We start from the raw sequence: 24,194 nt of genomic DNA on the forward strand, positions 1-24,194 counted from the left end.
ACTTCAAGTTAGTAGATGAGAACGTATAAGCAGAGGAAGTGGTAGTGTGGTGAGTGTAGTTGTGAGGAAGAACGACTCCAGGGAAGTTTCAAGTGTTGATGGATGTTCGGTGTGTGGTGCGGTAGCTGCTGTTCATGCTGGAGGGAGTGTCGGAGTTGGTGGAGTTCGGACCGAAGGCAGGTCAGAGACGGCTAAGCGTGCTAATGTGCTGGACTGACCTCTCATTACACATGGGGAACTCCCTGTGCCTCCGACTCACACAGCTCTGTAAACACACACACACACACAAGTCATTCTCAGAGGTCTGTAAATACTGCTGATACAGAATGCAGATAGCCTGGGGGACAACCCTCCACCCTCCTCCTCCCCCCTCCCTCCCTCCACACTCCACCCCCGTTTCCACCCTCCTCCTCCCTCCCCCTCCCCCCTCCCACATCCACTCCTCCCTCCCTCTCTTGCCCTCCCATGAAGTGACCTCCCAGGACTCTGTCAGTGCAGGGCTTTGAGCCAGACTCTCACCTCTCACACTGCTCTGTTTACTGCTGGCGAGACAAGGCCTCTCGTGAACAACCAATACATACACACACAGACACACACACACACAAGGTACACACGTGACACGCATGTGCAAAGACAGGGACACACACAACACACCCATGGACACACACACACACACGCACAGGACACTAGCTCATGTGAACAGCCAGCTATTTGGCAGAGGCTAATGTCTATGAAAGGCCTGTCTTTTAGGCCATGTGTTAAGTCCTTTGTATAACCCTCTTATGCTGAGGCTGAAAGTGAATGGCTATATATAGACCTCATAAAGGGAGGGAGAATGGGAGGGGGGAAGGCTGTGTGCTCTGTCTTTATGAGTTCATTTGCTCTCTTTGTCTCCTGAGTAATTCAGTGCTTTGTGTGTGTGTGTGTGTGTGTGTTCACTCATTCAGTATGTGTGCGTGTGTACTGGAGTTACACTTGTATTATCTTCAGAGTGTGTGACCAAAGGACTGCTACTTTCCATCACAGGGATGATAGCTGTAGAAGGAAGCCATGACACTACTCCAGCAAAGAAAAGTTGGCTTTGGAAAATTATTATTTTGGTCAAGGTCAACAAAACCCTCAAGGTGAAAAAACGTTTTGTTCTTGTTCCAGCTCATAATACGTTTTATGCAATTTAGCAATTACTCATCCGAGTCCTTCAGAGGCTTAAACGGAATCTGGTTTCGAGGATAACACAGTAGTCCATGTTAATGTGGAAGGGAAGTCAGCCATGTTAGGGAGTCAGGTGGCTGAACGGTTAGGGAAGCGGGCTAGTAATCTGAAGATTGCCAGTTCGATTCCCGGCCGTGCCAAATGACGTTGTGTCCTTGGGCAAGGCACTTCACCCTACTTGCCTCGGGGGGAATGTCCCTGTACTTACTGTAAGTCGCTCTGGATAAGTAGTTAGTAGTGAGAGGAGAGGAAAGCCCCCCCCACACACACACAACGACCGCTCCCCATCCCCTCCCTACTGTTTGACTTGCATAAACCGTCACATGAACAGATGCAATGCAAGCCCTAAAACAGAGTGGCTCGTTAGCAACAAGTTAAACACATTACACAGTGACGGGCTAGGTCACCACACAAACACATTCAAACATCAGCTACCGGATATCCTAGTTAAGTCGTGTGTGTGTGTGTGAAAGAGTGTGTTTACTCTGGTGTGTAAGTGGAGATGCCCTTGTCTATGCCACACTCTGGTAAAGTGCCTAAATTACATACATAAACAGAATCTACAGACAGGTGCATTGATTTTAGGGGCATTTACAGATTGCTCAGACACCGAGATCTTATGGGAGCCATAAAAACACATTTGAATCTCTCATGTGGTTGCTCGAGAATTGGTTAACCGAGCAATTATGACCCAAGGTGGTAAAACCGGCCTTTATGGCACGACGTTTCCAGGAGAAGGACTACCGTGTGAGACAGTGGGCAACACATTCAACCTAATATGATTCCGTCTGATGGGGTTTGTTGTAATCTTATTAGTTGTAACGTTATTGGCCATGTCTGACGTTTCGTCGCTCCTCTCCCGCTAAACCTTGTGACATGAACATAATGTGTTTTCATGTTCGTCGAACCTGTAATAATGTTCCTGAATCCTGGTCACTATAGTCACAGAGCTCTGATCAACCCACTTAACCACAGTTTCGCTTTTGTTTGTACACTCACCAAAACTGTATTACTCAATACTGGCAGCATTTCAGTTCTTTCAGCGCAGTCAGATAAGGGCCTTACTTTCAAACAATGTTTCAGCTTGAGCGAACACCCTCACTTTAGAACTGGCGGGATCCTGAGCTATTCCCATGAACCGTCTGTTCTGCCCCTCCACCCCCGCCGACGACGACCTCTCACCAGTTCTGTGTGCCAACAGGTGTGTGAAGCTAGCTCCTCTGCAGGTCGCTCCGCCTCCCGGTTGTGATAGCGCTTCACGGCGCTACAGACAGACCGGGGCCAGGAACAGCCAGGCCATGCCTCACACTGGGCACAGTCTGGCCAGAAAGAGATAAAGTATAAATGAGACTGCCCAGTGGTAACGATGGCTTAAAATGTTCATGACAGGCAAAAAGTACTTTATTATCAACGCTCAAAAAATCTGCCCGCCTTGTTGTACAACTGCTGCACGATTTCTGTGAGCTGCGTGTAGGACTAGTAGGCTAAACATCATATGACTGATTGCCAACGTTAAAGCATCATTAAGTTTATTGCTCAAATACACATCAAATAATGACGATTTTTCATGATTAATGTCAATGCAAAGTGCTAAATAACCAACATCTATGTTATGTGGAAAAATATAAATAGTTTGTTGAAGAAAGGATTTTTTTGTTTTTGTGCCTATAGTCTGTTCATATTTATTGACTTAAAATGTATAGGACAATTCCAAAATAAACTAGTCACAGTGAGTACAGTCACTATTTGCTTTCCTTGTCTTTCTGTAGCATACATTATACAGAAGCCAGTGTATTACATACATTGTCGACAGTCACCACCAAGATCAATATGCTCTGTGGACACAAGGCAGAGAGGCTGGATGTAGCAGGATGTTGGGAGGTGGGGAACAGGTTGTTTGTCATTCCGCGACAGACAATCTCCTGCTTTCAGAATGACAGGTGTAATAGGATAGAGTGGTGTAGCAAGATGGGGAAATAAACCTGTTGTGACTGTGGCTGTAAGCTAGCTTCTCTAGAGCAGTGTTTCCTTAAACCCAGGTCTGTGATATGAGCACCAGTGTGCAGAGAAACTCCTGCAGGCACACAAGAAAATATTCAAATGAGTTTTAAAATGGTTTATTTTAAAGGACACCAGGGCTGTTTTGGTGGGGAGAGGACATGTTCTAGAGATGTTTAGCCGTAGCTCAATTTGATCTTCTCTGCTGGTGTCTTCTGAGGAGAAGGTATCTTTGGTGCTCCTCTGTGAGCTTCTCTGGAGGTGTTTTCCTGATCTCCTCAGGGAAGACTTGTCATCCTGGAGCCCTCAGGGCTGGGATCAGATCTGGGCTCACTTAGACAGGCGGCTCTATTAATACCTACCATCCTGATACCCCCTCTCCCCTCCTCACCTCACCTCCTCTCTTCTTCTCACTTCTCCTCTCCTCCAATTGTAGATTATCCTCTCCCGTCATCAAGATCTTTCTCGCTTTCCCTCTCTCTCCTCCTCTTGTTGAAACATTTTTCTTAAAAGTCCATCTGAGTCATGTTCGATCTGTGGCTTATTGATCCCTCATCCGTGTCAGACAGAGAGAGGAGATGAGTGGTGTTATTGAAGAGCACACTGTTTATCAGACGGATGACTGATGGAGATGGAGGGAAGACCATGGGATTCTTTGAAAGATTAGTGCTGACCTGGATCTATTCTTCTTGAGGCATATACTGTGAGTCAGATGGCTGAGTGGTTAGGGAATCGGGCTAGTAATCAGAAGGTTACTAGTTCTACTAGATTCCCGGCCGTGCAAAATGATGTTGTGCCCTTGGGCAAGGCACTTCACCCTACTTGCCTCGGGGGAATGTCCCTGTACTTACTGTAAGTCGCTCTGGATAAGAGCGTCTGCTAAATGACTAAATGTAAATACTGTACAGCATAGGATAGCTTGTTGTTCAGTCACTATGGCTAAGCTCTGGTTTCGTCATAGTCATCTCATGTTTAATGGTTTATTGGTGTTTGGGTTGCCCTGAACAACGTCTGTGTGTGTGCTGACTGTTGCATGGTGCTCTTATTAAGGTGTCAAACTGATGGCTTGTGTTGTGGCCTGAATGAAGAGGCATTATGCTTGTAATTCAAGGCTGTGAAGAGCTCAACCAGATCAGCTGTGGTTTCCCTTCTCAGGAGCGGGGGTCAGAGGTCAGGGAATTACAAGACCTCTGTAATTCCTCCATGGTTGTTGCAAAGAGGGGTCAGAGTTCAGATGATGAGCAAGGTTGGAATGTTGGGATCACACCAAAACATCAGGTGATTGATGAGAGCGAGTTGTTCAGCAAATCTCCTTTATCCTTAAAAAAAAAAACATGTTGGAAAGAAAAACCCAACAGTTTTTTCTATCCTTTCTCCATCTGTATCTCTCTTGTTATCATCACAGCTTCTTTATCCTCCCAGTTTTTCCACCGTCTGTGCCTTTTTATTTTGGGAGCATTACTTTAATAATTCCTACACTGGCCGTTTATTTGTATTCGTTTTGAAAATATTTTTACCTAACAGCAGTGTGTGCTAGACAAAGAGAGACAGTATCTGTAGCTCGGTCAGGTCAGAGGAGTGTGAGTGTGTGTGTGTGTGTGTGATGTCCCCGCCCCCCCCCCCCTCTGTTCCCGGGGCTTCTGGGTAATTGGAGATGATAAGTTGAGAGACTGCTGGGTGTTACCCTCGCTGTCTTTTCTGATGTGTTGCAGCCGTGGAGCTCCTGGCCTCGCGGGGACTCTATCTAACGTAATTATCTCATTGTCAGGGGGTCGTATGGGGGCCCGGAGCGCCGTCACCTCCCTGTGCTCTCCCCCCCCCCCCTCACACACACACACACACACACACACACTCCTCGTGTGGAAACGACGTAGCCCGATAAAAACTAGGATTTCACCTGGAAGGAGGCTGCTGTCTGGCTCTGCGGGAGACGGTGAGCTTCTCAGGCCTACTTTCTGCTCGGTTTTGGGTTCGGCGTCTTCTGGAACGAACTGTGAGAGACGGCAAGTAAGCCAGTGGAAAGTTCCTCTGTGTAATAATTCACAGGGTTGTTCTCTGAATATTGGGCATGTTGTGCTGTGTATATTTAGCCTGTCCCTCTGAGTGTTGTGCAGTTGGCGGCTTGCCTGGCCTCTTCCTCTGATCTCTACAGGAAGCATGCGTCTGTGTTTAGGTCCCCCGACAGGACATGTGCGTCTGTCTTCTGGTCCCCCGGTAGGGCACCACAGATGGTGGAGGGCTGCACTTGAAGGGCCTGGCCCTTTCTCCATATCTCTCTCTCTGTCTCCATCTCTCTCTCTGTCTCTCTCTGTCTCCATCTCTCTCTGTCTCCATCTCTCTCTCTGTCTCCATATCTCTCTCTGTCTCTCTCTGTCTCCATCTCTCTTTCTGTCTCTGTCTCTCTCTGTCTCCATCTCTCTCTCTGTCTCCATATCTCTCTCTGTCTCTCTCTGTCTCCATATCTCTCTCTGTCTCTGTCTCTCTCTCTCTCTCTCTCTCTCTCTCTCTCTCTCTCTCTCTCTCTCTGTCTCCATCTCTCTCTCCGTCTCCATTTCTCTCTCACTGTCTCTTCTATTTCTCTCTTTTTGTATATCTATTATCTGTTTCTCTCTTTACTTACCTCTTAATGTAAATCTGTCTTTCTCCATCTCTCTTTTCCTTTCTAGCTTTCTACATCCTCCTCCTGATCCATCTTCATCTTGTTAGTAGCTCTCCCTCCATCTCTCCACCACCCCTACTCTCTCCTCTCCCTCCATCTCTCCACCACCCCTACTCTCTCCTCCCTTCTCTCCTCTCCCTCCATCTCTCCACCACCCCTACTCTCTCCTCCCTTCTCTCCTCTCCCTCCATCTCTCCACCACCCCTACTCTCTCCTCCCTTCTCTCCTCTCCCTCCATCTCTCCACCACCCCTACTCTCTCCTCCCTTCTCTCCTCTCCCTCCATCTCTCCACCACCCCTACTCTCTCCTCCCTTCTCTCCTCTCCCTCCATCTCTCCACCACCCCTACTCTCTCCTCCCTTCTCTCCTCTCCCTCCATCTCTCCACCACTCCTACTCTCTCCTCCCTTCTCTCCTCTCCCTCATCTCCCCTGCTGGCATGCTAGTTGTGTCCTGGCTGTGGGATTAGCAGGGCTGTATCGACTTCCACCAGGCCTGTCTGCCATCCTGGGAAGCTGAAAGCCCTCCTACCCACAATCACCTTTCCTGCAGGGGTAGCATCAATTCAATGCCCTCAATTATTTATTTATATTAATTTATTGCTGCTGTCGTTTAAAATGTTTCTTTTTTTATGACTACTATTTAGTTATTGATTACCGTGTTGTGAGAACGTCCGTTTTCAGGATAACCTTGTGTTACACTGCACACATGATATGTGGTCAGGATGCGTCGCTCCCTGGCTCCTGACAAGGCCAGCGTCCAGGCTGATGTGGTCGTTCAGACAGAACCTGTTTCCTGGTTCACTGCTGCTCTCTACCCGACAGCAGCCTGATGCCATGCTGCCCTGCTGCCCTGCAGATGGGGTATGAAAGGGCATTATTCATGTGAACCAATATACAGTCTGTTTCATGGTCTGAAAACAGGACGTGAACACGATTGTCCGCCTGTACCAGGGCAGCCGGTAAGAGAGGGCTGGTTCCTCTGCTGGTTCCTCATCCAGCCCGTCTGCAGTCCTGTCAGCTCCAGGTTTCACCCGGCCAGCCTCACGCCTGCTGTGAGGGTGGTGCTGGCTGTTCTCATGTGGTCTGGTCTGTGATCTGTGCCCCCTTCCCCCAACATCAAGCACAGAACCTCTTTCCCTGCTCCCCCTCCACACACCACACACACTACACATACGCACACACCACACACACACACACACACAGTCACTCCTTAGTGTCTCACCTTCCGCTCTGTCATGCACAGCTGGCCCCTCGCTACCGCGCTCTTTCCATCTCAACCTCTCTCTCTGCTCTCTTTCTTTTAGTTTCTCGGCCTCTCTTTCTCTCTCTATCTCTTTTTCCCCTTTTTGTTCTCCCTCTTCATCCCTCTCTTCCTCTCCTCCTTGTCTCCTCTTGCTGTCTCATCTTCATGTTGCCTTTTTCTTCAGTCTTTCTCTCATTCTGTCTTTCTCTCATTCTGTCTTTCTCTCATTCTGTCTCTCTCTCATTCTGTCTTTCTCTCTTTCTGTCTTTCTCTCATTCTGTCTTTCCTCTCTCTCTCTCTCTCTCTCTCTCTCTCTCTCTCTCTCTCTCTCTCTCTCTCTCTCTCTCTCTCTCTCTCTCTCTCTCTCTCTCTCTCTCTCTCTCTCTCCCTCCCTTCATTGCTTAATCAACATCCTGTTTCCCTCCCTGAAAGAAAAACTGAGAAACTGCACGTAATCTGTGACGGTATCTGTACCATCTACATACACACTCACACACACACACACACACACACATTTACACATACACACAGCCAGCCAGACTGATGCACATAAACAATCATTACTTATCTTAAATATAGCCTCACTGAAACACATAATGCACTCAGCGCCCATTATGTACTTATTCTTTTGTGCTCCTATATTCACCCAGCAGTAATGACCCTGACCCGGCCACTTTGACTTACCCAATATAGCCGGCATCCACTTCTCATTATTCACAACCCATCTGCCAGCCCCCTACTAAATGACACAAAATATCTCTGTTGTTCAGATCCATTATTCACTGCTTTCTATTCACTGCTCAGTGCTAACCAGTGGAGAGCATTGCTTTTGAAAACACACAAATGAACCAACCAAGACACACTCATGCGATTCCAAAGTCACAGTTGGCAGAAGTTAGTTTACTTTAGACACTCTCTACCCAGGTTTACTCAGGGCTTCGCACAGCTGTGTGTGTGTGTGTGTGTTTGGGTTAAGTGTGAGGCCTGTTCTATTCTTACTGAAGTGCAAGACTTCATTTGTCACCTCTCTCTCTACTCCCCCCCCCCCTCATACTCACCTTTTGACGTCACTGTCTAAATCTGTCAACCAGAACCTCAGATGTGTGAGGAAGATGTCATCTTGTGTGACTAAGACCTCATGTGCTGGGAGTCAGGTGACAGGAAGTGATGTGTTTTGATGTGAGAAGCTGTCTGAACAGAGAAGCAGGCCAGGTGTGGTGGTGCAAGCACAAGCAGGCCTGGGAGCCGTGTACCTGTGTTGACCTTCGCTGTTTCTGCCAACCTCGTCTTAACCATCTACCGCCTCTCTCTTTGTCTCTCCTTTGGCTCTCTCTCTCTCTTTGTCTCTCCTTTGTCTTTCCCTCTCTGTCTCTGTCCTCTCCTCAGGTTTGTGAGCAGCCATGACGAAATCCTATGAGTTCAACTGGCAGAAACACCTGCCTGGCTTCCTACAGGAAGGAGCCTCTTTTGACAGGTTTGACGAGGTGAGACCTACCCCTCACCACCCCAACCCTCCCCAGCCCGTCATACCCCTCACCACCCCAACCCTCCCCAGCCCGTCATACCCCTCACCACCCCAACCCTCCCCAGCCCGTCATACCCCTCACCACCCCAACCCTCCCCAGCCCGTCATACCCCTCACCACCCCAACCCTCCCCAGCCCGTCCTAACCCTCCCCAGCAGGCTGTAGGAGCAGTAACCTGAGCTGGGGCTTGAGCCTGGCAGATGGAAGACATCTACATCTCAGAGACCCCCCTCCCCCCTAATCACCCTCCTCTGGTTGGACATTAGGCACACTCACGTACACACACACTCACACACACACACACTCACACACACACACACACTCACACGTCCACTCACACACGCAGATGCAGAGACACAGAGGAATAGTCTACTTTATGACATTAATGGTCATTGTGTTAGTCAGAGCAGCAGGAAACAGGAACAGCGGCTACATTGATCCGTCACATTAGCCAAGTGTGCTGTGGCGACTGGCTGTCTGGCCGTCTGTTCCAAGGCTCTGGCCAGCCTGCTCCACCACACACACTGTTCCTGTCCACCCTCTGGAGATGGGGTGTGTGTGGGGTGATGGGGTGTGTGTGTGTGTGTGTGCGGGGGGGGGGGGTGATGGGGTGTGGGTGTGTGTGTCCTCCCTAGTTTTCCCTTCCCTAACTCAATCAGGGCACTAAGCTGGGACATTGCATAGAGAGAGCTATAAAACACACACACGCATAACAGGAATCCCTTCAGTCTGTGCTTTCATGTCCTCTGTGGGAGGGAAAGAGTGGAGGACAAATCAAATCTAAGAGCATTCGTAACTGAGCCGTAAAACTGGGCCGGCGTGGGGAAAAGCCTCAGAGTGTGTGTGTGTGTATGTGAGGCACTGCCCCAGTCTAAGTGCTGGGAGACTGGGGCAAAGTGAATCCCAAGGTCTGATGTATCTAGACCAAACAAACTGTTCATTGACACACTTTGTTTTGTTTTCTTCGAGTTAGAAAAGCAGGATATCCACGCTGACGTTTTATTGGCTACTTCTTCCCCTAGGTTATTGACCTATAGGATAATCCTTCCTCTACCACCATCCAATGGCGTGCTGTTGATCACACGTCTATTGAACTGCAGCATTGTGGTCCACAGTATAGGTGCGAACCTGTGGATCATGACCTGAAGCACAGCTACAGCCCTCAGCTGAACCTAGTTCTACTGACCATCCAACCTGGGCTCTGTTCTCACACAGCGTTTCAGTCTCAGAGAGCTGTGCGTGTGTGTGTGTGTGTGTGTGTGTTTACTAGCTGACTGATAGAAAGGGATATTTGAGTTGAATACATGTAACCCCCCCACTCCTCACACACACACACACACACACACACTGCATGCAAGCACACACACACAGCTAATCAGGACAGATTCTTCTGGAAAGCACACTCCAGCGAGACCCCACTGAGTAACAGACGGTGGGGACGGGCGTCTTGTGTGTGTGTCTGTGTGTGTGTGTGTGTGTCTGTGCACATCAATAGTTGAATACCTTTATTCAAGTACAGCAAGTCTTTGTTGTATCCAGCACAACCATATGACGGACAGGCCTGGAGTAGAAGGACTCTTCTCTTTGATGCGAGTCTGGTCCACTGTCCCTCATCTCCATGGCGGGAACGCTCTGCCCCTCAACATGGAACACACAGAGCAGTGAGGAGAGGATATCTCTCTGGCACATTGATCTCCTATAAGACCGTACTTCATCAGTGTAGTTGATCCAGGGGCACCAACGGGGCACCAACGGGGCACCAGCACCACCGCGTCGCCATGGTTGAGAGTAAAACTCTCCTCGATTTGAAAGGTTGAGTCAGCCGTGTGTGTGTGTGTGTGTGCGCTTGTTCTTCAATGGAGGATCTTCCCTTGCTATCGGAAATCAATGGTATCAGATCTAAGTAATCAGTGTACTGGTTGCTATGAGAACCAAGCCATCCCTTGAGGTTTGAACACGCAAACACAGAATCACATGTGTAGAGTGAACGTCACTGCTCAATTCTCAGTGCTGCTCACAGTAGTCCGATGCATTGTGTGTTTTGTGTGTGTGTGTGTGTGTGGGGGGGGGCGCAGCCTTATTTTTTAAGAGCTATAATGATCGATAGAGATCTTGGAGCAGAGATTTGCAGTACCCTGCAATCAACTCTCTCACACACACACACACAGCCAAGCTCGTATGCTCTGCACCTAGTCAAGAGCACCTTAGCCAGGGGTCCCCTCTGTTTACCCTCATGATCAGGTGGAATTCTTAGCTTTGTGTGTGTGCGTGTGTGTGTGTGTGTGTGTGTGTACAGTGCACCTATGCTTGTCTCTAGCATATTGTGTGTGTGTGTTTAGGTTTAAGTATGAGTGTACACACATCCTGGACTCATTTGAACAGTTTCATAGAGTATCGTACTATTGGACGCTCGACAAGTTAGCCTGCAGCACACTCCCACACAAGAACTGTGGAGTGTCTCTGCTAAAGGTACTGGCCAGTATCGGTACAGGCATCCTGGCAGTTATGAATTGCAGCCTTAGATGGATGACTGAATGGCCTTATCTGCTTGGATAATCCCAGTCAGACCAAGACTGTATGTGGACTGGATTGCCACACACTTTCTTCAGACACACACACACACAGACACACACACACAGACACACACACAGACAGCCTGTCCTTGTTGTCGTCCGTCTCCATGGCACCAATGTGTGTGCTACCAGGACAGTGTTTGCACTCATGACATTCATAATTATCTGTGTTTGCCCTAGCGCTAGGCTCCCCTGTGCACGCAAAAGCGCGTGTGTGTGTATCCTTCAAGGCATCGTATGTATTGATGGGGCTGTTTGAATGTGTTTGCCCGCTCAGTGTCTCTGCTAATGTATTCCAGCGTTTGTTTGAGAACATGTGTGTGCGTGCTTCAATGTGTGTGTTCTTCCAAAAATTAAAATGAATTATAGACACCGCTGTTTGTCTTGTTGCGTAAGCGCTGTGTGTGTGTGTGTGTGTGTGTGTGTTTGTGTGTGTGTGTGTGTGTAACAGTGCGGGTGTTTAATGTCCCGCCGTGTCAAATAAAAGCTGTGATTGACTACACATTCCTCTTCTTAAAACTCTTGTCTCTCAGGACCCGTTTGTCTTTGAGCCCAACTGTCTGGTCCAGGTGGACGAGTTTGGCTTCTTCATCACGTGGAAGAGCGAAGGAAAGGTACCCTCTCTTCCTCATCTGACTGCAGATACCCCCCTGCCGCCGCCCCTGCCCCTGCCGCCGCCCCTGCCGCCCCCCCTGCCCTGCCCAGGTCTCCAGCGTTTTCTTCACGACAAGAAGTGAAAAGTGTTTCTAACAACAAGTCTCCCTCTCTTCTCTCCCAAAATGTGTTTGTTGTTTCTCTCTCTCTCTTTCTTTCTGCCTGTCTTGCTTCAGGAAGGCCAGGTTCTAGAATGTTCCCTCATCAACAGTATCCGCGTTGGAGCGATTCCAAAGGTGAGACCTTGGGAAGGCAATTTCCTCTCCTCCGTTTCAACAACCTTCACGCCTGGCTGCACCCCCTCCATCCCTCCCCCTGGCTCTCTCTAACTGGACGGGCCTCTGGGCTCCACTCATAATTGGGGTGACGGTCACATCTATAGGTCAGACGTACTTCAGGTGGACATGGCAACAGTGGCCAGTGATTGCTTCGGCAGTGTTGATTGGCTGGAAACTATTGAAGTCGTTTTGGAGGAGGGGTGCGCTTACCTGATGAACTATTGTGCTCCCTCAGTGGCCCAGGGCTACATGAAATATGGACTGTCTTTCATATTTATGGTTCCCGTTCTCTGGGTGCAGCTCAACCTTGGCTTGATTCCTGGATGACTGCAGGCTTGCAACTTGCAGGGAACCGCTGTAGAACCATCCAGATAAAGTCTTCAAATCAACACTTTTAAATGGTCCGTCCCATGTTAAATAGGCTTACTAGGTGTTGCCTGATGTACATGTAGATAGTTTTAACAGCCCTACAGTTTAAATGCATTCTTACGTCTTACTTTAAACACAGATTTCTACGCATATGTGTAGGGTCCATACATGAACCCTTAGATCAGTAAATATTGACTGACTTGAGAGATGCTGACATCCTGCTGGGCCGTAGAGTTTGACATGATGTTAAACACGCCAAGCAGCAGAAGGACCCAGGGAGTGGCCAGTCCGTGCCTGACTGAAACTGAGGTGTGCTTTTCCAGAGACGGCACTGGCAAAGCGCTGAAGACCATTAACCTCGGCAACCATCTGACCACACACACACAGGGTGGCAGCGTGCTTTAACGGGGCGGAGGGTGTGTGTCGTTGGCCGGGCGGGATGTGTCTGGTCTCTGTGTGTGCGCTCTGCTCCCGCTCTGCTCCCGCTCTCGTCCGCCTGGTGAAGAGCTCTGTTGTTCTCCGTAAACAACACAGCAGAGCGCTCTCTGACACGGCTCTCTTGTACGCCTAACCAGATAATCAGCCAGGCCCGTGTGAGCTAACGAACAAAGAGAGAGAAGAATGGCATTGATGATTGGCTGTATTCGTTTTAATAAACATAGGATTGCCACGAGTGGGAGAGCCTGTTGCCGTCCAGATTATTCAGTCATGGAGCGAAGGCTCTGTCTTTACCATAAACTGCCGTAGAAGAGACCCTATGAACGGTTGGTTGGTTGTAAATTGTGTTTTTAGGAATAGCAAGACAGCAAAACAAGGTTTATGCTCAATATTAATGGTCTTAATGTAGATGAGTCATCATTCATTTCAGAGGGAAGGAAAAATTAGACATTAAAACATTGTTTTCCTCTCACTCTTCTCCCCTACTATCTCTCTCCTCCCCCACTCTCTCTCTCTTCCTCTCCTCCCCCGCTCTCTCTCTCTCCTCCCCTGTTCTCTCTCTCTGTCTCCCTCTCTCTATTTCTCCTCCATCTTCCAGGACCCGAAGATCCTGTCAGCGTTCGAGGCGGTGGGGAAGACGGAGACTGATCTGGAGGGCTGTATCATCTGCATCTGCAGTGGCACCGACCTGGTCAACCTCTCCTTCATGTTCATGGTGGCCGAGAACCCGGACATGGCCAGGGTGAGAGGATGACTTGTCGCTCCGCATTTCCATCACAGTCTCCGCTCTGTGATACTCGAGTGGTAGTCAGCCAGGCCGACCTTTTAAACAAACCCTCAAAACAGTGATTAAGACCGGCTATAATGTGCCGCATTCTAGCCGTCCAAATGAAGGCCCTAACCACAAGGGTAACACGTTATATCCTGACTACCTCAGCGCTGGCCTCAGCTTTGTCTTTCCCTGCAGCCTGGAGGAGCGTTGTAATGAGTCAGTCTCTCTCTCTCTCTCTCTTTCTCACTTTCTTTCTCTGTCTGTCTCTTGTCTGTCTCTCACTCATTCGCTCTTTCTCTCGTTTTCTCTCTCTCTTTCTCCCTCTGTCATGTGGTCCAGAGGGCTGTAGCGTTAGAGTAGAAATACCTTTCTCCCTCGCCCCTAATCCCCCTCTCCCTTTCACTCATCCTTCTTCTCAGTCGGCTCAGACAGCAGATTCCCCCTCACCCAGACCTCAGCGCTCAGAAAGCACACACGGCAAACACTGCCACCTCGTGGCCAGCAGTAGATCTGTAGCCAGGTTCACATTTCCTGTTAACCATATCCAATAGACGGTCAATGAAAGGCCGTCTGGTAAATATGAACCATACTAGAGTATTTGGTCTCCTCCATGCTGTGGACAGTGCTACGGAGATGATGTTGTATCTGTAGGGAGTCAGGTGGCTGAGCGGTTAGAGAATCGGGCTAGTAATCAGAAGGTTGCTGGTTCTATTCCCGGCCGTGCAAAATGACGTTGTGTCCTTGGGCAAGGCACTTCACCTTACTTGTCTCGGGGGGAATGTCCCTGTACTTACTGTAAGTCGCTCTTGATAAGAGCGTCTGCTAAATGACTAAATGTAAATGTAGAGACACAGGGTTGGAAATCATCTACCCTGAGCAGCCTTCACTAGTCAGGCCTGAAGGTCAGATACACACACACACCTACTCTCCAACTCTCTCTCACACACACACTGTTTCTCAGCATGTAGGTTGCTGACCTAGAGAGCTGACAGTGTTATTCACATCAGCACAGCCAGGAACAAATACCACACACACACCTCTAGGACAAATAACACATCCTCTGTTTTGGTTAGTAAGAGAGAGGCCCTCTGAAAAACTGGACTCTGTTGTCACCCTCTCTCTGTCACACACACACACAGGAACACAGGAACGACACAGTGTTTACGTGTGTGTGTGTGTGTGTGTGTGTTACAGCATATCCACTTTCAGTGTTTACATGCCAAAGGCCTAAACATCTAAACAACAGACTGATAAACGAAAAACAAAAACTTCAATTTCCTATTCTTGTCTGTCGTGTTTGCGCGCATGTGTGTTTGTGTGTGTGTTTGTGCTTGTGTCTGACCTGTGATTGTTTGTTTTCAGAAATGGGCAGAGGGTCTGAGGTCTGTGATTCACAACTTCAGAGCAAACAGCGTCTGTCCAATGACCTGTCTCAAAAAACAGTGAGTAGAGTGCCCACAGTCCACCAAGTATGTTCCAGCTTGTCTCTATCAATATTAACCCTTGCGTGCCTGTGTGTGTGTGTGTATGCACTATTTCCTCCTCTAGTTGGATGAGGATGTGCTTTCTGACCAACGTAAATGGGAAGATCCCAGTGAGAGGGTAGGAGAAGCTCACTTAAACAGAATCACCTCCTGTCACTTTCTGCTTGTCCCTGAGTGTATATCCTCATAGCTGTGCGCGCGTGTGTGTGTGTTGCAGAATCACGCGGACATTTGCATCGGGAAAGACGGAGAAGGGAATCTTCCAGGCTCTGAAGGAGCTGGGCCTGCCCAGTGGAAAGGTTTGAAGGAAGAAAATACAAATGCATACATGCATACACACAAGATGGAAGCTCACAGCCGGTTCCTTCCCTGAAGCCTTTCCTCCTGAGGTCTGAAACTCCTCTGGTGTGTCGTATGGCTTCATGGTCTTCTCACCTCTGCCTCTTCAGAACGACGAGATCGAGCCTTCAGCGTTCACCTTCGACATCTTCTACGCCCTCACGCAGAAGATCTGCCCTCGCACCGACATGGAGGAACTCTTCAAGAAGATGTGAGTGTGCTCCTCTAACTCTGGCCTCCAATCGCAACTCTCCATCACCTCTTCACTGCCTAGGACCATCACCAGAACTAGACATGGTTATCTGTTTCTCCTGATAGTCCAGTCAGTATGGCAGGGTACTCAAAACACAATATGGGGAGCAGTGGCCGAGTGTTGTTAAGTACTGTTTATGTTATATGTCCAGAACCGAGACCAGCGTTTAGAGATGTTTGAATCTGCTCAACTAACCCCCTGTGGGCAAGCCTAACCTGCTTCTGAAGTTCAACATCTAACCCGTTTGTTTATACTAACCCACCATTACTAGAATGTTCTATCGGTGGTGATTTAACATCATGAATGTGATGAATTGTAACATGAAGGTGTTTTATATTGACCCACTAAAACTAGCTTTCTCCTAAGTACTGACTGAGCGGACATGTTAAAGAGGCATAACGTTTTGTTTTTTCTAATTAATTCCTTTGCAGCAATGGGGACAAAACTGATTATTTAAACGTAGACCAGTTAGTCAGCTTTCTGAATGAAGTAAGCTCTTTATCATTCATTAACTACTCTCTGTGTGACAGCTTGAGCCCTCCCCCCTCCACCCCTGGCTCTGGGTAGAAGTTGCCCATAAGAGCAGATCTAGGATCAGGTGACCTTCAGCCAATCCAACTTCTAACAATCCGATGGCAACACACAAACCTGACCTGAGATCAGTCTCTAGGGGCAACTTCATCCTAAACTGCATGCCTGGCCCCTCCTTCCCCTCTACTCCCCCTCCCTCAGCGCCTCTCTGTGTGGTTGTTGTTGCCACAGAAACGGGAGGCAGTTTCGGCTGTGTGACTATTCTGCTTCCTGAGTCCACGCAACGCCCTTTCTCTTTCCTCATTGGCTGTGACAACCTCGCTTCAACACATTTCGCTCTGTCGTCCACTGTTGAAGGCCTTCCCCCTGCTTCCCTCCCTGTGTGTCACGCTGTAATGGATCCCCAGTAGAACGAAGCACTGATAGGTCTTGTTCCCGCCTGGCAGATCAATGCCTCTGTGTCACGATGATTCTGGTGCTGTGTGTTTGAGAAGCCGTGCTTAAAAAAAATTCACACGCATTTGGCTCCTCCCCTTGAACCCCCCCCCCACACACACACACACACACACACTCACACACACTCCCATCCCCAGCTCCGCACCATTAACCGTGACTCCTGTTTTCAAGTCCATTTCTTCACGCTAATGACACGACCTTCACCTGTGGTGCACAGCTCCCCCTGGTGGCAGCGTGCGGTGCAGCCCTCCCTGTCCGTCAGTGCCGGCTCTGTGTGTGTCTGCTGCTGTGTCCCCCCCCCCCCCCCCCACCCCCCAGAGCAAGCCCATGCCCTGCCCAAGCCCAGGGCTCACCCCCTGGGGGGCTGACAGGACAGGACAGGACTGGGCTCCAGTTCGGCCTCCCCAGCCATGTTTCTGACTCCACTCCAGTCCTGTCAGGTCCACTATCTCAGAAGGGGGCAGGGCCAGGGGTTCATCTGGAGGGGGGGGGGGGTCCTCGTAGTTTCAGTGTGTGTGTGTGAGGTTGAGTGGGGCTGTGTCTTTGGTCTTGTACGGTTAAGCGTGTCTATAGGATTTGTGGACAGTTGTCTGTGTGTGCAGCCTTCCGGATGGTGATGTGTGTGTGGTCTCCAGAACCAGCGGGACCCCCGGCTAAACGAGATCCTGTTCCCCTTCTACGACCCCAAACGAGCCATGCAGATCATCGAGAAGTACGAGAGAGACCCTGAGCTGAGGAAGAAAGGTAGGGGAGAGATGGTGGGATGGTGATGGAGGACAAAACCACAAATAGTCTGCTGCTGTAGACACATTACTGCCCCCTTCCTGGTGAAGAAAGTAGGTTAACCTTAAAACTAGGCTCTACTTACTCACAACCTCGGCCCACCCCCTCCCTCTCTCTCTCCTTTTTCCCCTCATTCTATCACTCCCTCCCTCTCTCTCCCTCTCCCTCTCCCTCCCCAGGTCACATGTCCAGTGATGGCTTCTGCAGGTATCTGATGTCGGATGAGAATGCTCCGGTGTTCCTGGACAGGCTAGAGCTGTACCAGGAGATGGACCAACCGCTGGCCCACTATTTCATAAGCTCCTCCCACAACACCTACCTGACGGGACGCCAGTTTGGAGGGAAGTCCTCCGTGGAGATGTACAGACAGGTGCTGCTGTCCGGCTGCAGGTAGGCTCTGTGTGTGTGTGTGTGTGTGTGTGTGTGTGTGTGTGTGTGTGTGTGTGTGTGTGTGTGTGTGTGCGCGCGTGTGAGTAAAGGTGTGCAGTTTGAGTAAAGCTGTGTGTGCGTGACTGTACGTGCTCGGGAGTGTGTGTGTTTGTCTAAGTGTTTGTGTGTGTTGTCCCAGGTGTGTGGAGCTGGACTGCTGGGATGGGAAAGGAGAAGACCAGGAACCTATAATCACACACGGCAAGGCCATGTGTACAGACATCCTGTTCAAGGTGAGCACATACACACACACACACACTCAAGCACATACAAGGCCATGTGTACAGACATCCTGTTCAAGGTGAGCACATACACACACACACACACACACAAGCACATACATATGTATATACACTGTCTTATATTTCATTATCCTATATATATAGCAGCATTTTTATAAGCCATCCAAAAAAGATGAACTCCCTTGAACTGTATTATTTATTACACAGGACAAGTTTGCCATCTGGTGGCGATACTTTAATACTGCACCCGATAGAGAAAATAACCTAATCAATCCATCTGACGTCACATAATAGGAGCTCTCATCCAGACTGATTGACTGCAGGTGACTGTTGTTGTGTTTCCTTCCTCTATCAGGATGTGATTCAAGCCATCAGAGAGACGGCATTCGTAACAGCAGAGTACCCAGTCATCCTGTCCTTTGAAAACCACTGCAGGTACAGCAGCTTCTGCAGTCCCACCGCAAGGCTGATACAAGATGGAGGAACATGTTCCTGCATAGGAGGTTTTCTGTGTCTGTGATTAGGATGTCTATCAGGAAAACAACTAAGCTGTTTGCGTTGTGTGTGTGTTGTGTGTGTGTTGTGTGTGTGTGTGTGTGTGTGTGTGTGTGTGTGTGTGTGTGTGTGTGTGTGTGTGTGTGTGTGTGTGTGTGTGTGTGTGTGTGTGTGTGTGTGTGTGTGTGTGTTAGTAAACCGCAGCAGTATAAGATGGCTAAATACTGTGAAGAGATTTTCGGGGACCTGCTTCTTAAACAGCCTCTGGAGGGATATCCGGTGAGTACCTGTCAATCAAACTCAGTGTCGAATCATAAAGCGGTCAAAGAGTCGTCGTCAAATAGGAGCTGCCCTCTCTGATTTCACTTCCTGGTTTGGGGATTTCAGATTGAACCTGGGCGACCCTTACCCTCTCCCAACGACCTCAAACGTAAAATCCTCATCAAAAACAAGCGCTTAAAACCGGAGGTGGAACAGAGTACGTCCACCCAGACCGCCCTGCTACACCCATAGATATATATAAAGACTAGATGTCTTACGGCGGAGTCTAGAACGTCCGCACATGGCGGCCATCTTGCTACAGTCAACTCGCTCACCCGTAACATTGCGTTGATGCTACATGTACTTTTTAAATGACCATAACTTGCTCAATTTTCCACCGATTTTTTAACGGTTTGGTTTGTTATCAACGTCAGAGATGTCGGTATGCCACTGCATACTTATGAATAATTATGTTATTTAAAAAATTGAATATAAGTATGCAGTGGCATACCGACATCTCTGACGTTGATAACAAACTAAACCGTTTAAAAATCGGTTGAAAATTGAGCAAGTTATGGTCATTTAAAAAGTACATGTAGCATCAACGCAATGTTACGGGTGAGCGAGTTGACTGTAGCAAGATGGCTGCCATGTGCGGACGTTCTAGACTCCGCCGTAAGACATCTAGTCTTTATATATATCTATGGCTACACCCCCCAACCATGTGACGTTATGATCACTTAGAGCCCACCCCAGACATCCATTTATCTGTGTGTGTGTGTGTTACAGAACAGTTGGAGTCCTTTAAGAAACACATGGATGCAGGAGAGACCAACACGCCTGCCATCATCCTCGGAGAGGAGAACGAGGAGGACGGCGACATCTGTGAGCTGTGTGTGTGTGCTGTGAGGCGCCTGGAAGGGTGTGGTGCAGTGTGTGTGTGTGTGTGCTGTGGGGCGTCTGGAAGGGTGTGGTGCAGTGTGTGTGTGTGTGTGTGTGTTTGATCGTGTGTGTGTGTGTGCAGGTGGAGAAGACAAGGAAGGGAACCCCGAGGGCCAGCCCAGCAGCCTATCAGAGGATCTCAGTGAGAAGGAGGCTAACAGCCTCAGTGCCAACAGCACCACAGCCAGTATTACGGCCAGTAGCGCGGCCAGCACCAGGGCCAGCACCAGGCCCAGCACCAGGGCCAGCACGGGGGCCAGCACAGCGGCTAGCACTGCGGCTAGCACTGCGGCTAGCACCGCAGCTAGCACCGCCGGTAGCACCACCAGGAAGGAAGAGGAGCCGGACAACAGCCTCAGGAAGGTGGGCGTTGCCTGGAAACGGGTGCATGCTCTGTCTAGCTGTTTGGAAAGAGATACAGTAGAGTCATGAGGTGATGTTGTTGTCGTCCAGGTAACCGATGATGAGGTCACAGAGATGTCCGAGGCCACGGAAGCTACAGACATCACCGACATCTCAGAAGCATCTGACCAGGACAACAACAAGAAGGTAGCCTGCACTCACACACACACACACACACACACACACACACACACTGTTACTGTGTCCTGTATTGCCTGTTATTAATTTTTTTACCATACACTGCAGTCGGGAGAAGTGTGTGTGTGAAGTAGGGAACTCACTGTGTGTGTGTGTGTGCTGTGGCCATGCAGGCAGAAACCACAGATGACGAGGAGGCCTTGATAGCCCAGTACACCTATGTAGGAGCCACCACCAACATCCACCCCTACCTGTCTGCCATGGTGAACTACGCCCAGCCTGTCAAGTTCCAGAGCTTCGACAACGCAGAGGGTACGCTGGCACAACGCCAAGCGCCTCACTTTGGTCCGACCCGCGTCACTTCCTGTCTCACTTCCTGTTTCCCCCGTTCCAGAGAGAAACATCCACCACAACATGTCGTCCTTCAACGAGTCGGTGGGGCTGGGCTACCTGAAGACCAACGCTATTGAGTTTGTCAAGTATCCTTTAGTTTCACTGCTCCTGTACACGGTATGCAGATGTACTCTCCCAGCACTGCCCCCTCTATTCCTGCCCCCTCTGTTCCTGCCCCCTCTGTTCCTGCCCCCTCTGTTCCTGCCCCCTCTTTTCCTGCCCCCTCTGTTCCTGCCCCCTCTGTTCCTGCCCCCTCTGTTCCTGCCCCCTCTGTTCCTGCCCCCTCTGTTCCTGCCCCCTCTGTTCCTGCCCCTGTCTGGGGTCTGGAAACAAGCTCTGTAGCGAGAGACTTGGAGGCAAAACTTTGGTTTTCACTCTGCTGTTGTAGGTCACCTAGATTGGGGCTCGTTTGAGGGACACTCCCCATGTTGATCATGATTTTCTCCTTCTGGTGAAACACAGCACACTGCCTTCAGGGAGCACAATGTGCCTTTGGACTCTAAAACCAGGCCTTTTCCACTCTACACACACTCCCACACAAGTCTCTCTGTCACACACATGCACACTCACACATCCCCCCCCCCCACACACACACACACACATACACACCAATCACACACTCAGATATACATACTCCAACGAGACCAGAGGACCCAAGCTGTTTCTTACTATTAATAACCCTGTGGTCCACTTTCCACACATGCATACGTGTACACACACACATCTCCCCCCCCCCACACACACACACAAGCAGACACTGTCCTCTCCCGCCTGCCTGCGTTTTTCCCTGAGCGTTTTGCACAGCTACAACAAACGTCAGATGAGTCGTATCTACCCCAAAGGAGGCAGGGTGGACTCCAGTAATTACATGCCTCAGATCTTCTGGAACGCTGGATGCCAGATGGTCTCGCTCAACTTCCAGACCCCAGGTACCAGAACACATAGAACGCAGAACATGGACCCTAGAACCTCTGAGCTCCCCCCAGGGTTCTGCGTGGCCTTGTGCTACCGTGCTCACGGGTTCCTGTTCTGCGGAGGCCTTGCGGTTCCTGTGGTGATTGATGACGTCGAGGTTGAGGGGTCGGTCGTGTGTGTGTGTGTTCTCATGTCGCAGACAAGTACAGCTTTCCTGTCAGGTCAACTCTGTACATATAGGATGGATTTCATATCACACACACACACCCTAGGTGGGCTTAGCTTTTGGTTCTCAGCACATCATCTGACCCCCTGCAACACCACAAAGGCCTGGCCCTGCAGTGCAAACACCCACACACTGTCAAACACACATGCAAACACGATTCGTCAGTCACGCACACTCACACACACACTCACACACACACACACACACACTGTGGACCCTGTTGTTGAGCAGCTGCTGCCCCATGTCTGAGGGCGATGGGGTTGGACCATATGTCCCCCTGTGAGTGGGCATGTGTAGGGCTGGAGGGTGGAGGGGTGTGGGAGGAGAGGGGGGCTGGGTGAAGGGGAGGTGGGCCTGGGGGGCGAGGGGGTGGAAATGCCTGCTCTGCTCCCTGTCCCTCCCCCTCTGTGTCGAGCAACAGCTCCTCAGAACATTCTGGAAGGGTCTTTGCTCCTGTTTGTTTCTGTATGTGTGAATGCATTTAATCTGAACTGAATACTCTTTTTCTCTCTCTTCCTCTCACTCTTAGATCTGGCCATGCAGTTGAACCAGGGAAAGTTTGAGTACAATGGATCCTGCGGGTGAGAGCAGTACTTCCCCTCCACCCCCCCCCCCGTCCCTCTCTCTCCACCCCCCCTCTGTCCCTATCTCTTGCCCCCCTCCATCCCTCTCTCTCTAACCCCCCTCCTTCCCTCCTCCCTCCCCCCCTCCTCTCTCTCTCTCTCTCTCTCTCTCTCTCTCTCTCTCTACCACCCCTCCCTCCCCCCTCCTTCCCTCCTCCCACCCCCCCCCCTCCTCCCCCCCTCCTCTCTCTCTCTCTACCACCCCTTCCCCCCCCTCCTCCCTCCCCCCCTCTCCTCCCTCCCAAAAAAGCTCATCAATTAAAGCTTGTCACATCTCATTAGTATTGGCCGGCGGCAACCGTAACCACCATCCGCCTGAGAGCCAATGAGACCTCTGGAGATACGGGCTCCCTCTCACCCAGCGTTACCGCAGACGACTATCTTAGCAAAAGAGCTCCGTGGCTCTCTCATCCATCCATCTCTCTCTCTCCCTCCCTCGTTCTAATGCCGGCCCCAGGGCACAGAGATCCCCGCTAACACTGCAGATCTCATATGGGAGGAGATCTACACTGTCAGTACATACCCATTCCTGCTAATGTGCTTCTAATGTGCCCATTGGCCTTACTTAACTCTCTCCCTCACACACCATCTCTCCCTTTCTCTCTCTTTCTCCCTCTCTTTAGTTAGCTCGCATGAATTATATAACCGACCCCAGGTAGAATCATTTCATGAATCACAGCCACATCCATAAACATGTAATTAAATTGAGTTCTTAGGTTATTCTTAAATTAAATGGGGGAAGTTTTTTTGAATCTGCAACTAATTGATCTGCAGTCAGATGTTGTTCCACTGAGCTATATCCATCCCATACATTATCATCAGACCTGGATCCTGTAGTTCAGCTGTACGATAATGACTCTCTCTCTCTGATTATCTCTCTCTCTCTCTCTCATGACTCTCTCTCTCTCATGACTCTCTCTCATGTCTCTCGATGTCTGTCTCTCTCTATCTCTCTGTCAAACTGTCGCTCTCTCTTGTCTCTCTGACAGGTACCTGCTGAAGCCAGACTTCATGCGGAGGTCAGACAGGATGTTTGACCCCTTCTCTGAGACGCCCGTTGATGGGGTCATAGCTGCCACCTGCAGCGTGCAGGTAAGGTCAAAGGTCACCCTCGGGTCAGAGTGAGCGGTCCTAAACACCATGAATTTCTCTCAACTATTTATGCAAAATCTCCTCCTCCTCTTCTCCTCCTCTCTTGTCCCCCTCCTCCTCTTCTCCTCCTCCTCTCTTGTCCCCCTCTCCTCCCCTCCTCCTCTTCTCCTCCTCTCTTGTCCCCCTCTCCTCCCCTCCTCCTCTTCTCCTCCTTCTCTCTTGTCCCCCTCCTCTTCTCCTCCTCCTCTCTTGTCCCCCTCTCCTCCCCTCCTCCTCTTCTCCTCCTCCTCTCTTGTCCCCCTCTCCTCCCCTCCTCCTCTTCTCCTCCTCCTCTCTTGTCCCCCTCTCCTCCCCTCCTCCTCTTCTCCTCCTCCTCTCTTGTCCCCTTCTCCTCCCCTCCTCCTCTCTGTATAGGTGTTTTCAGGCCAGTTCCTGTCAGATAAGAAGATAGGTACCTACGTAGAGGTG

General features: G+C 49.9%; 2 protein-coding genes across 2 annotated transcripts in view; one reads left to right on the forward strand and one right to left on the reverse strand.

The window, feature by feature from the left end:
* fermt1 (FERM domain containing kindlin 1) overlaps window positions 1–24,194 on the reverse strand; it is a 214,090-nt gene that overhangs the window by 134,832 nt on the left and 55,064 nt on the right. The window lies entirely within an intron of this gene.
* Window positions 1–24,194, forward strand: part of LOC134025172 (1-phosphatidylinositol 4,5-bisphosphate phosphodiesterase beta-4-like) — a 51,347-nt gene that overhangs the window by 15,900 nt on the left and 11,253 nt on the right. The window contains exons 3-26 of the mRNA XM_062468068.1: window positions 8,500–8,597; window positions 11,745–11,825; window positions 12,042–12,101; window positions 13,549–13,692; window positions 15,085–15,164; window positions 15,271–15,324; window positions 15,424–15,505; window positions 15,656–15,756; window positions 16,230–16,287; window positions 17,421–17,529; window positions 17,748–17,958; window positions 18,137–18,230; window positions 18,595–18,674; window positions 18,929–19,013; window positions 19,122–19,212; window positions 19,785–19,880; window positions 20,020–20,300; window positions 20,391–20,486; window positions 20,651–20,789; window positions 20,872–20,956; window positions 21,675–21,799; window positions 22,541–22,592; window positions 23,624–23,726; window positions 24,141–24,191. Coding sequence (XP_062324052.1) covers window positions 8,514–8,597; window positions 11,745–11,825; window positions 12,042–12,101; window positions 13,549–13,692; window positions 15,085–15,164; window positions 15,271–15,324; window positions 15,424–15,505; window positions 15,656–15,756; window positions 16,230–16,287; window positions 17,421–17,529; window positions 17,748–17,958; window positions 18,137–18,230; window positions 18,595–18,674; window positions 18,929–19,013; window positions 19,122–19,212; window positions 19,785–19,880; window positions 20,020–20,300; window positions 20,391–20,486; window positions 20,651–20,789; window positions 20,872–20,956; window positions 21,675–21,799; window positions 22,541–22,592; window positions 23,624–23,726; window positions 24,141–24,191 — 2,442 coding nt within the window. The 5' untranslated portion in view covers window positions 8,500–8,513. The remainder of the gene's footprint in view (window positions 1–8,499; window positions 8,598–11,744; window positions 11,826–12,041; window positions 12,102–13,548; window positions 13,693–15,084; window positions 15,165–15,270; window positions 15,325–15,423; window positions 15,506–15,655; window positions 15,757–16,229; window positions 16,288–17,420; window positions 17,530–17,747; window positions 17,959–18,136; window positions 18,231–18,594; window positions 18,675–18,928; window positions 19,014–19,121; window positions 19,213–19,784; window positions 19,881–20,019; window positions 20,301–20,390; window positions 20,487–20,650; window positions 20,790–20,871; window positions 20,957–21,674; window positions 21,800–22,540; window positions 22,593–23,623; window positions 23,727–24,140; window positions 24,192–24,194) is intronic.

The sequence above is a fragment of the Osmerus eperlanus genome, chromosome 8 (genome assembly GCF_963692335.1).
Source record: "Osmerus eperlanus chromosome 8, fOsmEpe2.1, whole genome shotgun sequence".
Taxonomy (NCBI): Eukaryota; Metazoa; Chordata; class Actinopteri; order Osmeriformes; family Osmeridae; genus Osmerus; species Osmerus eperlanus.